The following is a 14,907-nucleotide window of genomic DNA, read 5'->3' as shown; positions in this document are numbered from 1 at the left end:
ACTTCATTGTTGTTTTGATTTGCATTTCTCTAATAACTAGCTATGTGGACCATGTTTTCATGTGCCTGTTGGCCATCTGTATGTCTTCATTGGAGAAATTTCTATTTAGGTCTTCTGACTTTTTTTTTTTTTTTTGCGGTACGTGGCCCTCTCACTGCTGTGGCCTCTCCCGTTGCGGAGCACAGGCTCCAAACGCGCAGGCTCAGTGGCCATGGCTCACGGGCCCAGCTGCTCCGTGGCACGTGGGATCTTCCCGGACCAGGGCACGAACTCGTGTCCCCTGCATCAGCAGGCGGACTCTCAACCACTGCGCCACCAGGGAAGCCCTTCTGACTATTTTTTGATTGGGTTGTTTGTTTTTTTGATATCGAGTTCTATGAGCTGTTTGTATATTTTGGAAATTAAGCCCTTGTCAGTCACATTGTTTGCAAATATTTTCTCCCAATCTGTAGGTTGTCTTTTCGTTTTGTTGATGGTTTCCTTTGCTGTGCAAAGGCTTATAAGCTTGATTAGGTCCCATTTGTTTATTTTTGTTTTTATTTCTTTTGCCTTGGGAGACTCATGTAAGAAAATATTGCTATGAATTATGTCAGAGAAAGTTTTTTTGTCTATGTTCTCTTCTAGGAGTTTTATGGTGTTGTGTCTTATATTTAAGTCTTTAAGCCCCTTTGAGTTTATTCGTGTGTATGGTGTGAGGGTGTGTTCTAACTTCACTGATGTACATGAGGCTGTCCAGCTTTCCCAGCACCACTTGCTGAAGAGACTGTCTTTTCAATGAGGCGGCTTCTTCACGTGCTCATCAGCTCTCCTGCTTATGGGGAGGCCAGGCAGGGCTGGGGTCGGCAGAGGTGCCTGCAGTGCCAGTCCCCTGCCCCCGCTGTGGTCACCCCGCTTCAGGCCGTCACCCCGAGGGGCGGGGGGATGAGCAGGGGTCATGCGGGGCTGGGAATGGTGGCGATGGCATATCGCTCAAGTCTGAGGCACTTTCCTCACAGAATGCCTTTAGTTCCTTCGTGTCAGCGTCCCCCGTGAGCCCTCTGCAGCCTCTGTGACTTTCCCCGGATGTCGGAGCTGCAGGATGAGGTGACCCCTGGGGGATTACCTTGGTGGCCTCCCCTCCACAGCGCCTGGCCGAGCGTTTTCCTCACGCCGCCTGAAGTCAGTATAGACACTGCCCCTCGCGGCTCCAGCTTGTACCCTGGAAACAGGGCTCACAAACGTCATTGCGCTCTCCTCCCAGAAGCTCACCTCTCACCCGGACACCTCCCTCAACTCGGTTCTTCCCACGGCAGTTTTGGAAAAAAGGAAATGTTTGAAGAGCGTTAGGGCGGAAGGGTCGACCCTTCCCCTAATCAAGGTAGAGGCTCAGTTAAGTGAGGTAAAAAATGGTCCTTAAAACTGCGTTCCTCTTCAATTTTAGTTTAAGAAAATAAATTTAGTAATAAAGTATGGCTGCTAATGGGAAAGGAAATTTCAAAGGCCTGTGGATCTCTCAGAAAACTGGTGTGACAGGGTAAGAGCCACATTCTCTTGAAGGACATTTTTGCTTTTGTATAAAAAGATTTCTTCTTTTCTCAGAAAAAGTGGCCCGTTTAATGCTATCCCAGTGCTTAGAGAACATTTTCATTTCTGACGTGGTCAGCTAGTTCCCATTGTCATTGAGAAGCAAGTGGGGAATTGACAAGACGATCACATGTCCCAGATTTGGGGGTCAATGCTGGTTTCAGATGCTCTGTCCTCCTGTCCAACCATGTAACCCATTTAAAAAAATGATCATGGGGGCTTCCCTGGTGGCGCAGTGGTTGAGAGTCCGCCTGCCGATGCGGGGGACGTGGGTTCGTGCCCCGGTCCGGGAGGATCCCGCGTGCCGCGGAGCGGCTGGGCCCGTGAGCCATGGCCGCTGGGCCTGCGCGTCCGGAGCCTGTGCTCCGCGGCGGGAGGGGCCATGGCAGTGAGAAGCTCGCGTCCCGCAAAAAAATAAATAAATAAATGATCATGGAGCACAAACTTCCTTTTCTGCAGGATAACTTTGAGTCGTGCACTTAAATAAAGTTGTTGCCAAGATTTCCTTCCAAGTATTTTATGCAAATCGTAATTTTTATCGAGCCTGAATTGGAAGGCTAGGCTCTTTGTAGAAGCTTCCAGGTAAGCAGTTCTGTGACCGAGAGGGAGAGACAGCTTAAAGATTAAAAGCACCAGCTAAACTCTACCGCTGATTGGATGCATCCTTGGACAAGTTACTTAATCTCTCTGTGCTTCAGCTTCCTTGTGTGTAATTTGGGGATAGATTGTCGGCGTAGTTCTGAGGATTTTTTAAAAGGCAATTCAGGTAAATCACTTAGCATCACACTTAGCACTTAGTGAGTGCTCAATAAACGTGAGCTAATTCAAAAACGTATACACAGGGCTTCCCTGGTGGCGCAGTGGTTGAGAGTCTGCCTGCCGATGCAGGGGACATGGGTTCGTGCCCCGGTCTGGGAAGATCCCACATGCCGCGGAGCGGCTGGGCCCGTGAGCCATGGCCGCTGAGCCTGCGTGTCCGGAGCCTGTGCTCCGCAACGGGAGAGGCCACAACAGTGAGAGGCCCGTGTACCACAAAAAAACAAAAAACATACACACATATGTAGTTTTAACTTGGTTTCCCCCAAAGTAGAGCCTGAGATAAAAACTTGGATGCAGTGGTTTATTTGGGAAGTGATTCCAGGAAGCAGGAGGAAGGGACAGAGTCACTGCCATTGACCACAGGGCTCCATTCCACCAGGTAGCCCTGGAGAGCCTAGAGCATGCCTCCCAGGATTGGCCCCCAAGAGCTGGGGCATCTGTGTGTGTTTGATGTATGCAGACAGAGGGTGAATGAGACAGGATCTTAGCTCAGTATTTTTAAATGGAATATAATATACTCAATATTAGTCCTATGGCCAGTTGTTTGTTGTGAAAAGAGAGAACACTGAGGGATGACATACCAAGAAGTGCTTAAAAACGTGGGATTTTCATTTTAAATGGCTCCGCCACAAACAGTTGTGTAAGAGTGAGTAAGCTCTTTACCTTTCCTTTGCTTTGATAGAATGATAATATACTATTTCCAAGGGAGAATCAAATGCATAGCATTTAATGCAGTTCCTGGACATAGCGCGCCTTCAGTAAATGGTAGCTATTTTGTGGTTGTTCTGATCATTATTGTTATTATTGTGTGCATAACTGTGACAGCAGAAAACGACAGTCTGTGGACTTCAGGATATGTAACCAGCTTAGCCTAAGTCACAGTATACCTCTAATTTATAGAAAGGGAACGCGAGGTTCTGAGTGGCTACTTGCCTGGGACTTCCCAGCACATCCTTGGTGAAGTCGTAGGCATTAGATCTGAGGGACCATGGCACTGGCTGCAAAGCTGGGCACATCGCTAGATGGGCTGGCCAGTCTTTTGTAAAATCTGGTATTGATCTGATTTGGTTCTGTTTCTGTGGAGCCTTCCTAATGCCATGCTAACCCCGTCTTCCGTCCCCAAACGTGGTCTGCGATGGCCTTTCCCTTCCATAGAGGACACTCTCCAGTTTCGTCCTGCGGGGCCCTGTCCCTTCCACAGGCCAGTGTCTCCTGGCTGGAGTTCCCGGTGCCACCTGGAGATAGCTCTGCGGCTCCCAGCTCCCTCCTAATCACCGGTTCGTGATGAAACATCCATTAAAGGACCAAGGAATTATTGAGGTACAGCATCTTGCAAGTAAAACTGCTATTTCCTGTTACACCACAATTCTAAATTATCCACGGGACCTTTGTTCTTCTGCTAAAAACATTAGGCTGGTTTCTGATGGTGCGTTCATCCTGGGCCCAAGGTCAAGATGAAAATGCAGCCTTTTGTAGCAGAACTTGATCCACCCTGCTATGTGAAAGCCTGGGGTTATGGCTTCCTGGCTTGGGTGATCTCACGCAGAGCCTCATCTCAGTCACTCGCTGTGTATTTGTGCCAGCTCTAGAGACACGAGGAGCATTGCCTTTTTAACGCCCCATCCTCACCCGGCCGGTTTATACCTTGGCAAGGTCCTGAGGACGGGGACCCTTTGGGAAGATGCCCAGTGTGTGGGGGTCACAGTAGACAGGCAGCATCCTTTTCCAACGCCCCTACCCCCCAGCAGTGTGGTGGCACAGGTAGAGCAGTGGACCCTGCCCCTTATCAGCTGTGACCTTGGGCATCACCCCTTTGGGCCTCATCTGTTAGACCAGGACCTGGAACTGGAGCGTGGCTCTGGTTCTCTGAGCTTGGACCTGCCATGCTCAAAATCTTGGTCACTCAACAGACAGGTCCTGTTACTGCTGGCCCATCCCTCTCTTTCCCCCGACATCCAGTTTGAGTAGAAGTTTGATCACTCATACAAGTTGGGCAAAAGAACCTTGGTCACATCTTGTGTATCAGGTAACATCTCTAAGGGACTCCACTTACTAGTAATGATAGTTACCGTTTATGGAGTGTGTATTAGGTGCTGGGTGCTATGCTAAGCACTTTATGTATATCACGATATTTCACCTTCAGAACAGTCATTTTATAGTTGAGGAAATGCGGGCTTAGGGAAGTCAAAGAGATTACTCCAGGCAAGTGACAGCATTGGATTCAAAGCCAGATCAGTCTGACTCCAAAGCCCATATTCCAGGACCTCAGCTAGAATGTTACTCTTTTCTCGCCCATCACTGACTTCCCCTTTTTACCTCTTTCCTGAGGCTGGAGTGGTCAGTTACAGGTTGGGTCGGGGAGCGGGATCTTGTTCATCTCCGTGCTTTCCTCCACAGTGCTGGGGACCAGGTTTCCCCATCCACTGGGCTTCGTACCCTGTGATCTTTATATATATATATATATATATATATACACATATACACACACACATATACACACACACATACACACATATATATATATTTTTTTGGGGGCTGCATTGGGTCTTCGTTGCTGCACGCGGGCTTTAGTTGGGGTGAGTGGGGTCTACTCTTTCTTGCTGTGTGCAGGCTTCTTATTGTGGTGGCTTCTCTTGTTGTGGAGCACGGGCTCTAGGTGCGTGGGCTTTAGTAGTGTGGCACGTGGGCTCAGTAGTTGTGGCTCACAGACTTAGTTGCTCCGCGGCATGTGGGATCTTCCCGGACCAGGGATCGAACCCGTGTCCCCTGCGTTGGCAGATGGATTCTTAACCACTGCGCCACCAGGGGAGCCCTGTACCCTGTGATCTTGCGCTATTCAGAGACCACTCAGGGTACAAACAGATTGGCATCTCAGAACCTCCACTGACTCCGTGTATGTGTGTGTGTGTGTGTGTGTGTGTGTGTGTGTGTAAACTCAGGATGGAGTAAGGGAACTCAGCCCTGTGGCCTACCTCCGTGCTTTTTAAAAAGTGTCCGATGACAGTGGGATCTAGGAATTCTTTCTTGGCTTGGAAAGGTCAGAGCACCCCTTGCCTGCCCTTGATGCCAGGGGCTGCATCCTCCATTAAGCATCAACCCCCTTCATCCTGCCCGGCTCAGAGGGAAGCTACTTCCTCAAGGCAGAATGAACTGAAGGGCAGAGAGAAAATGTCCAGTCTCCCAGGGGGCTTGCAGTTTTTGCCCACCTACCTCTCCCCACCCTGCTGCATCTCTCAGCGGTGTCACTCAGCCTCAGACCCACGCCCTCCGGATCAGGTGCCCCTCACAGGGCCGCTTGCCCCTGTGCTTAGTCAGCTGCCTCTAATGAAAAGAAAGCATGCGTAAGTCACGAGGGCCCGTTCCCGGGGTGGGAGGAGAAGGGGCCTCGTCCGCACGGCTCCTGGCTCCGATGACGGGCACCAGGTCCTCAGCCCCTGTTCCACCGCAGGCACACGTGTCCTCCCAGCCCCAGCCCCTCCTCTCCCATTGCACTTCAGGGCTCAGAACCCAAGCAGGGTTCAGGGCTTTCTTTGAAGTTAGGCAGTAAGGACGAATCTGACTTTTACGTAAGGCAAGAAATTGTTCCGTTCAAAATCTCTTCAAGGCCAAGGGCAATTCACAGATACCAAGGAACAGCAAGCACCGAGGCCTGCCGGGAGGCGGAGAAAGACGGAAGGTGGGGTTTTGGGGAGTTGACTCTAACTTCCCAGGAGTGGCTTTTAGCTTTTATCGTAATGACCCGTGTTGACAATAACTGCTACTATTTACCGACTCTCTCCTCTGTGGTAGACATTTTCCTTCTGTGAACTCATTTACGCCTGCAGCGGCCATAGAAGGTGGGCGTTTTTTTTTTTTTAACATCTTTATTGGAGTATAATTGCTTTACAATGGTGTGTTAGTTGCTGCTGTATAACAAAGTGAATCAGCTATACGTATACCTATATCCCCATATTCCCCTCCCTCTTGTGTCTCCCTCCCACCCTCCCTATCCCACCCCTCCAGGTGGTCACAAGGTGGGCGTTCTTTTCTCCTTTTTATAGAGGAGGAAATGGAGCCCCTGAGAGGCAAAGTCATTTGTTCAAAGTCACACATCGGCCAGTGGCACAGCCTGGATTTGAATTCAGACCTGTCTGCCCCAAAGCCCATGTTTTTTTCCTACACCCACTGCTTCTCCCCATATTGACCTGGAGGATTTATAAAATATGTACTAAGGGCAAAATATAATGCTCTGTGCTTTTTTTTTTTTTTTTTTTTTTTTGGCCTCGTGGCTTGCAGGACCTTAGTTCCCTGACCAGGGATTGAACCCAGGCCCTCAGCAGTAAAACCGTGGAGTCCTAACCACTAGACCGCCAGGGAATTCCCTATGCTCTATGCTTTTGACAGTGTATCTCTTTCCATTTGATTTTTAAATATGATGTGCATGCATCCATGTTCATTATATTGTTTTTAGAATAATTCAGTAAAGAAAAGGGAAGAAGGTTTGTGGAGGGGGAAGGGGAATAAGGGAGGAGGATGGAGAGGCCCCAAATTGAAATGTGGATCTGACAAAGGGGAGATGGTGGGTGTGTGGTGCAGCCCATGGGGTCACACTGCTGGCCTGGGCCTGATGGGGTGCAGGAAGGGGGGTCCCCGCAATTTTCTGCTTCCACAGCGTGCAAGGGATATTTAGTTAGGGCTAATTGGAAGGCAGCCTGGGGCAGTGCAGGGGATCTAGGCCTGACATCAGGAGAGCCGACTTCTGGTTCCTAAATTCTGCCACTAAATAGGTTGACTCTGCAAAAGTCGAGTAGTGGGTTGAAAAGATAGATTCACATCCTAATACCTGGAACCTGTGAATATTACCTTAACTAGCAAGAGAGTGAATATTATATGACCGAAGGTGAGATTAAATTAAGGATCTTGCAATGAGAAGCTTATCCTGGATCACCCAAGGAGGCCCTAAGTGCAATAACCTGTATCCTTATAAGATGTACACACAAAGGAGAGAAGGAGCCCATGTGACCCCAGAGGCAGAGATTGGAGGGATGTGGCCACAAGCCCAAGAGCACGTGGAGTTCTCAGAAGCCAGATGAGGCAAGGGACAGACTCTTCCTTGGAGCCTTGGAGAGGCCTGGCCCTGCTGACACCTTGATTTTGGACTTCCAGCCTCCTGATTTCTCTGAGAAATAGATCACTCTGATTTTCAGCTGCCCCATTTGTGGTAATTTGTTACAGCAGCCGTAGGAACCGAATACAAGTCATTCCCCTCTCTGGCCTCCGTTTCCTCAACTGTAAACTAAGACGGTTCAGGCTCCCAGTTCTGACATTCTCCCCGTCACTCTCTGAGCCATAGAGAACGGAGCTCCATTCTCCAGGTAACCCCTTCCACGTGGTACTTTGTGTCTAAACAGGCCACCTTTCCCCTTTGGGGAACAGAGTTGGTTGAGTCCGGATGACTTTGCTAAGAGTAAAATACCATCCCAGACAGTTAATTTTTCTTTTTTTCTTATTGTTAATTGCTAGAGAAACGTTCTGCCTTGCCCCAGGAAAGCCATCCAAATAACTCTGACCTCTCTGTGGATTTCAAAAAAAGTGTTCAGTCTCAGTTTTCTCATTTCTTCCAAACAGTCCCTGCAGCTTGAGGGACCATGGTGAAGGGAGAGCCACAGAATTTGCTCTGGGGCTGCCGGATAAATGCAGTACGGAGGCAAGGGGCTCACATCACCTCTGCGCCAGCTTCAGCCTCCCCTGCTTCCCCGTCACCAGCACGCTGCTAACCGAACGGCTGCTCGGGGCTCGCGCCTCCAGTTACGTGACTCAGGAGCCTCATGTGCAATCACCGTTAACCAGAAAAGCCGCATGACTGCTCTGTGCCTACAGTGTCGAGTGTCTTATAATATTCACAGAAACCAAAGGGCTGGAGGAGGCAGCAAGGGAAAGCCTTTAGAATAAAGCTCACAGAGTGAGGACAGCCAGCTCAGCTCCTCCCTCATCCTTCCCCCACCCCCGCCTAAGGTGCTGTTGGAGCTGTGAGGAGCCTCCAGCCTCGGCAGCAAAGGAAGATGGTGAAACGTCCAGAAGACTGGGGATGCGACCCTCAGACAATGGCTGTGTCAGGAGGAGCTGAGCAACCCACACCCTGCCTATGAAACAATCTTATCGGAAGCCTTTAACTGCCTTAAACTAGGTATTCAGGCTGAATACTCCAGGGCCACCTCTAAACCTCTAAAAACGATGTTCATGTCTTTAGCGTTCCTTCAGCTGCCTGCCACGCTGTGTCAAGCAGAGTTAGTGAAAGCCCCAGGGCAGGCGCGGGATCTCCAAAGATCAGTGCATGAACGGTAGAGGTGAGGGTTGCCCTTGACCCCGCCTCTCCTCAGCTCCCTCCTCTGATGATCCCCAGCCCACCAGCTCCACCATCACTCAGAACACATTCATCCATACGGGTTGGTCTTAGAATGAAAGGCACGTGGATGCTTCCAGTGATGGTACTAAAATGCCCTGATTTTTAGATTTAGTATCTGTCAGGCACAAATTAAAGCCGTCATTGTCCCATATGCCCTTCCCACTGTGTGTGTGTGCGTGACTGTGAGTGTGTGTGTGTGTGTGTGTGTGTGTGTGTCTGTCTGTCTGTCAACTCAAGGTTAACGGGTAATAATCGAAAAGAGCTCCAGGGACTGGACCGGCTGGATGGAGGTATGAATAGCCTCCCAGGAGAGGTGGGGAGGTTCCGCCCTCGGGTCTGGGTGCCGGGAGGCACTGGGGGTCTCAGCAATGACATTGGCCCTGGTGAGGGCCTTTTGGAAGTCTGCCAGAAAGTGTTTTGCTAGACTTCTTTCAGAACCTCGTTTATCAAGCTCTGTGGCTACAGGGAGGAAGTCGCCCAGCCAGCCTCAGCTCAGCGCCTGTCCGCTTGGGAAGCGCTGAGCACTGACCCCAGAGGGGTCTGGCTGCCACTACAGACCCTTCCCTGGAGAGGCCTGGGTGCAGAGACTGGCCAGGTCACCCCTCAAAGGGCACCTCTGGGGATGGGACAGAAGCAGGGAGGGCTGCCCGGGGCAGGGCATTGTACAAGCAGCCAGTGTCGATGGGAGAGGGGCCAGGAGAGAAAGGCTTTCTTGGTTTGGAAACAAGCAAAGGACACGAGGGAGAAAGCAGTGCTGAATCAGGACCAGGAGCCCGCACCTTCCCCGGTGCCAGCCTGCAGCCCGTGGGCCACATTTCAGTGACCTCCATGAATGGGGAAGCAGATGGCAGCCAGCCAAGGTCACCGGCTCCTTGGTGGTCCCTTTTCATGGGGTGGGAAGGAGAAGTGGGGGCCCGGGTCCCTTTAAGGAGCCATCCCTGTAGGCAGAGCCAGACAGACAGACACAGGGCAACACGGAGTGCCATTTGCGGTCTACAGAGCCAGCTCTGCTACGGATTCTTCCTGAAGCAGAAGACCCTCCTATTCCAGGCCAGCGACTCTAAACACCCCTTTAAAGCAGGGTGGGCTTAAGGAGTGTAACGGCTTTAACTGGGTTGTCTGCGTTCCCCGGGAAGGCTTCTGCCTTCCACTTAGAAGGAAAGGCATCAGGTTGCTTGAAGGAATCCAGGTTACCGAGTAATCGCCATAATAAAATTGAGAATGAAGGTGACCCGTAGAAGCATGGTAAATGCACAATTTTCTCTGCTCAGTAAGTGAATTTTGATTATAACTCAGCACTTGCCTCGGGTCGTAAAGTACTGCTAGCATTCGCGGGAAAGGACAAAGTGCAAAAAATGCTTCCACAAAGAAAAACACAGGCTTCCCAGCCCTCTCTGTAGCAATATGCAACCTAGAAAATTGAAAGCAAGGTTGCAGTCTCTCTGTCCTTCGTCACCATTTTATGTACCAGCCTGTCATACAAAATGCGGGGAGGCACCGCAGATCAATAGCTATTCTGGGTTAACGTTGCCACAGCTTTTTTTTTTTTTTCTTTAAAAGAAGAATTTTTCTTCCTATGTGGATCACAGCTTATTATATCTAAGGCATACTTCTGTGGTCTGCCTATGGAAAGGAATGCTGAGAAGGAGCAACTTCTTTCGAGGTTTTATGCATTTTTAAATATCAGTGATGGGGCAGCAATGCTCCTAGAGAACTGTTCCTTTATAAGCTGCAAAGGGTTGTTAGCCCTCAGGTTTGAGAAGCAGGTAAAACTTACCTGATGGGCCACCTGGAGCCTGGATGAGACCTCCCCAGGGGCAACCTGGGATGCGGAGGTCTGTCTCCGCCTGGTACAGCCTCTGTAAATCCTGTGTGTCCTGCTGCAACCCCTGGTAACATTAGCGGCCGTCGATTTGATTTGTTTATCTGCAGCGACACTCATCTGAGCAAACTCTCTAAGTGGCTTTTTATAGGAAATGAAAAGCCAAATGAGAATGTACGTGAAAAAGTGAGCCATGGGAAATAGCCTCTCAAAGCACGTGTCACCTATTTTTATGTTACTAAGTCGGCTGAAGGCTTTAAGTGATAACTTTTGAAGTTCCTAATGGAACCCTACAAATTATGTACGATAACGTAATCTTTTTTCGGAGGAGACCGTTATAAAGCACATCTACCTTGAGTATCATCTCTTTTTCAGCCTCACAGAGTCGTGGAGGAGGCGGGCTAAAGAGTCATAGGTTCATTTTGAAGGTGAGGGAGGGAAGGCTCAGAGACATCGAGTCCTTCAAGGTCACACAGCTAGTCAGCACTGACCCAAGGACTCCGACACTGACTCTGGGCTCCTGAATCCGGGCAGCAGGACTACCTGTCAATATCCAGCCTGACATCACTGAAACATACACACAGATGCTTTTCCCTCCACCCCACACCAAGATCTTAGCACCCTTCTTCCCCTCCATCACCTGCTGCAGCCAACGAACCATCCAAACTCAAACTTTGGAAATGCTAAGTCTCATAAAAAATTTGTAAGGGTTTTAAAATGCGAAACAGGAATAAACAAAATTTCTTGCCGCAGGGAACTAACTAATGTAAAGCGACAAAATAATGGGAGTTTGAATGCAGTCTCAAAAGTGGCCATAAAATGGAATTCAGCATCATATTTTACTAGGTACATCATACACTCGCTTTGCCAAGGATGACTGGTGGTGAATTCTCATTTATAAAAGTAAGCCATGAAGGGAAAAAGAAAATAGGAGAATGAGGGGAAGAGAGAGGAGGGGAGGGGAGGAGGGAGAAAGGGAGAGAGAGAGTGAGAGAAGGAGGGATTGGGATTGGGAGGCTGAACGGTTGAGGGAGATGGTATTAGTCACAGCTTGGGTACCGCGGAAAGCCGGTTCCTAGGTCAGGAGCACCATAGCTGTCCCAGAGTAGTGCATCACCCCTCCATCCAGGAGTGGCCTTGACATATGGCCCCAGGGGCTCCAGGCAGCTGTCCCTCCTGAGGACTTCCAGGAATTGTGCGGAAGCGGGGGTGGGGGGAGTGTTGCAGGGAGGCATCCTTCAGCACTGGCCTGCAGGGCTTCAGCCGAAGAGAGTCTGACTGCAGGAGTTTATAAAGTGATGAGCAACAAGCAACATCTCCTGCCCAACAGCAGTGGTCAGAATGACAGAGCTGTTCTGGTAGAGACTCTTCCGTGGCTCAGCTGCAGACGTGCCCTTCCCCCGTCACTGTGCCTTGGGTATAATGAGGACAGGAAAGCAACTCCCAAACGAGTCCATCGTTTATTTGGGGACAGAGCCCATTGGGCTCAGACTTTCACACTGGGGGGAGTTCAGCTGCGCCCTCGCACCGCCCCTCCCGCCCTACCTTCCCGTCTCCCCTGCCTCCCCTAGCCAGGGGCTCTGCATTCATTTCCCTCAGCCTTGGCGGTGATGTGAAGCGGTCCCTCCAGCCCATATTTTGGCTGTTCTCTTAAAGGGCATTGACCTAAAGGCGCAAACGCAGCGGCAGCGGCGTCGGAAGCGCAGCCCGGCGGGCGGCCACAGCAAAGAGGCACCCGCAGCGCTTGCGGTGATTCGGGCAGTGGCAGCTCGGGGCTGGTTTCATTTCGATACTCTTGAAGCAAATCTGCCCCTCCTGTCCTCCGCGCACCGGGCGCATCTAGCTCGAAGGAAGGAAAGAAGACAAACTCCTCCCGACATCCCCGCCCCCCCGATCCCCACTCACGCCGAGTCTGAGCACAAGGGGAAAACACTCTGAAGAAGGAGCCCTCTCCCCAACTCCCAGATCCCTGCCTCGGGGTTCCTGCCCCTCCACCCCGACCCCAGTTACTTCAGCGGCAGCCAGAGGGGCTTCCTAAATCCGTGTGCTCGCCTGCCTTTGCAGCACGTGGGACAGACTGCGATTTGAGTAACTTTTCAAATCCTGTCTCCTAAACACTTGCCCACAAATATTTGGGAGAGAGAGGGGCAAGCCCCCTGCTCCGTCCACCGACCTCACTTCTGACCTCCGCCCCACTCCTAGGCTGACAGCGTGGAAAAAAAAAAGAAGACTCTCACTCCAGTTGCTCTTGCCAGTCGGGGAAACAACACACTGTCGCCGAGAGCATCCAACCGCCAAGAGAGGGAGAATGAGCCCCGAGGCACCGGCGCCGGGTACCCAACACCGTCCTGGCGCCAGTGGACCAGCCTTTGCCGCGAGTTCCCCGCGCTCGCGGGAGGGTCACAGACGCCCCCGGAGGATGGACTTGAACCCAAGCCGCGGGAACATCAAGCGAGAGAGAGCCACTCACCTTTAGGTTGTGCGTGGGGTTTACAACGCAGACAAGTTGCCCAGCGGCGGAGAACACCCGTTTAGCCTTGTAGTGCTGAAAGCGGAGGTGAATGAGATCTAACACAGCCCCAAAGCACTGGGTGAAGAAAAGCATCACAACTTTTTTGGGGGGGTTGTTGGCACAGCAAGGCAGCGGAGGAAGCTGTAAGTCCTTGGGCTCTGGAAGGAGCGCAGCCCCTGAGACACTACGCTCCAGCCCGGCTTACTGTGCTTTCGTATTCATCATCAAAATAAGACGGTTAGAATCTTGCAGCAGTGAGGCGGCCAATCAAAAGGACAGAAATGTTATCCTTGAGGTGCAGAGACAGCCAATAACAAATGCCTCCCCTACCGAAACTCCCTGATGAATTGAGCCTGGCGGAGAATGTATTATTGAACATTACCATAGATCAGCACATTGCATTTATCTTGTGATTACAGCCAACCATACATAATGCTGGGGAGATGGGCTGACAAAACTGATTGCTTAATGTGTCTCCATTTATTAATTGACTTAATTTAACATGAGAGGCTTTCTTAACGCGCTGGCAAAAACGTAAAGCATTTAAACCGCCAAATAGTAAAACACCCTGCTCTAAAGTAAGCAGATGGATAACGCAGATCGCGGCTTGATTCACCAGAGCTGCTTGGGAGAAAATCAAATATTACAAGACTCCTCCGATTCCAGATAAGGGTTTGGCAACAGCAGAAACGTGCATCTTTCAATCTTGTGCTCCGATTCTCTCTGTAGTTTGGATTTCAGCCCCTTGATAAATCTGACTCTCCGCTCTTTATCATAGAAAAAGCATTCCTGACAAATAAATGCTTCGGGAGTTGAGGGGGAAAAAATGTACGTATATCTATAATACTGTAATTACTGAAGCCTGAAAATATTAAAGCATAAACGTGTACGGAGTGTGCTTCTAAAAATAATGAAATCCCTGATGCATGAATGCACACACACAGAAAAACCTACACAGAGAGGAGAGTGACTTGTAAATCAGCAAAATAATTACAGATGCGGAGGGCTTTTGCTTGTCATTCATTTGCATATTGGTGGGCAGCAAATTGCTAATTAACCACGAGATTGTTGGAGACGTTAAAATAGAGGTTAAGAGCACACATACAACATCATTTGCTTGTCTCTGCAAATGCCAGCAGCACATTTCTGTGCTAGAGAAGGCAGAGGGCATTCCAGTCCTCGGACTGCACTCCCTCTCTCTCCAGAACTGGGCTGGTAGAGGTGCTAAGCCCATCCACTGGTTCTGGAAGAAAGGCTCCTGAGCAGTACACGAGGAGTCTTAGGGTTTGGGGGGAACAAGCTCTGATGGCTTAGTCAGTCTTTGGGACTAAAGCAGGAGAATTGCATGTGTCGTGTTTCTCATTCTCTTTGGTTGTTTCTCCGCTGGGAAGCCAGCCCAGAGGCGGTGAGCCTGTGTGAGCATCAGTCTTGGGTGTGAATTACACTGAGTGTGAGCCCATTGCTTCTTCCTGAATGGCTCTCGCTCCACTCCGGCTACAGTACTTGGGTTGTAACGTAGGCAAAGTGTACACACACCTGGGACACCTACATCTGTGACCTGGTAAGGCAATTAAACCAACTACTGATTAAAGTATAGGGGAAAAAAATGCACAGTTTTCCTGAAACCAGGACAAAGCCCAGGTGTTGGTTTTCACTTGAGTTTAAAACCAAACCAATGTGTTCGGAAACAAATAAGCCAAGCACCATTTAAAATGGAAACTTTGTACTTTCTAGAATAATTGCACTGGCACAAAATTAGAAGAGGACAACATTTGAACTGATTAGAACCTCATCTGTATGATGCTT

The 14,907-nt window shown here is 50.0% G+C and overlaps 1 protein-coding gene across 1 annotated transcript in view; it reads right to left on the bottom strand.

The window, feature by feature from the left end:
- SIAH3 (siah E3 ubiquitin protein ligase family member 3) overlaps positions 1-13,209 on the bottom strand; it is a 73,192-nt gene extending 59,983 nt beyond the window's left edge. The window contains exon 1 of the mRNA XM_059995939.1: positions 13,060-13,209. Within this exon, the coding sequence (XP_059851922.1) occupies positions 13,060-13,194 (135 nt within the window). The 5' untranslated portion in view covers positions 13,195-13,209. The remainder of the gene's footprint in view (positions 1-13,059) is intronic.
- Between the last annotated feature and the right edge of the window lie 1,698 nt (positions 13,210-14,907).

This window comes from Delphinus delphis, chromosome 18 (assembly GCF_949987515.2).
Source record: "Delphinus delphis chromosome 18, mDelDel1.2, whole genome shotgun sequence".
NCBI classification, from domain to species: Eukaryota; Metazoa; Chordata; class Mammalia; order Artiodactyla; family Delphinidae; genus Delphinus; species Delphinus delphis.
Note: the sequence above shows the minus strand (reverse complement) of the source record. Positions and strands in the feature narration are given on the sequence as shown.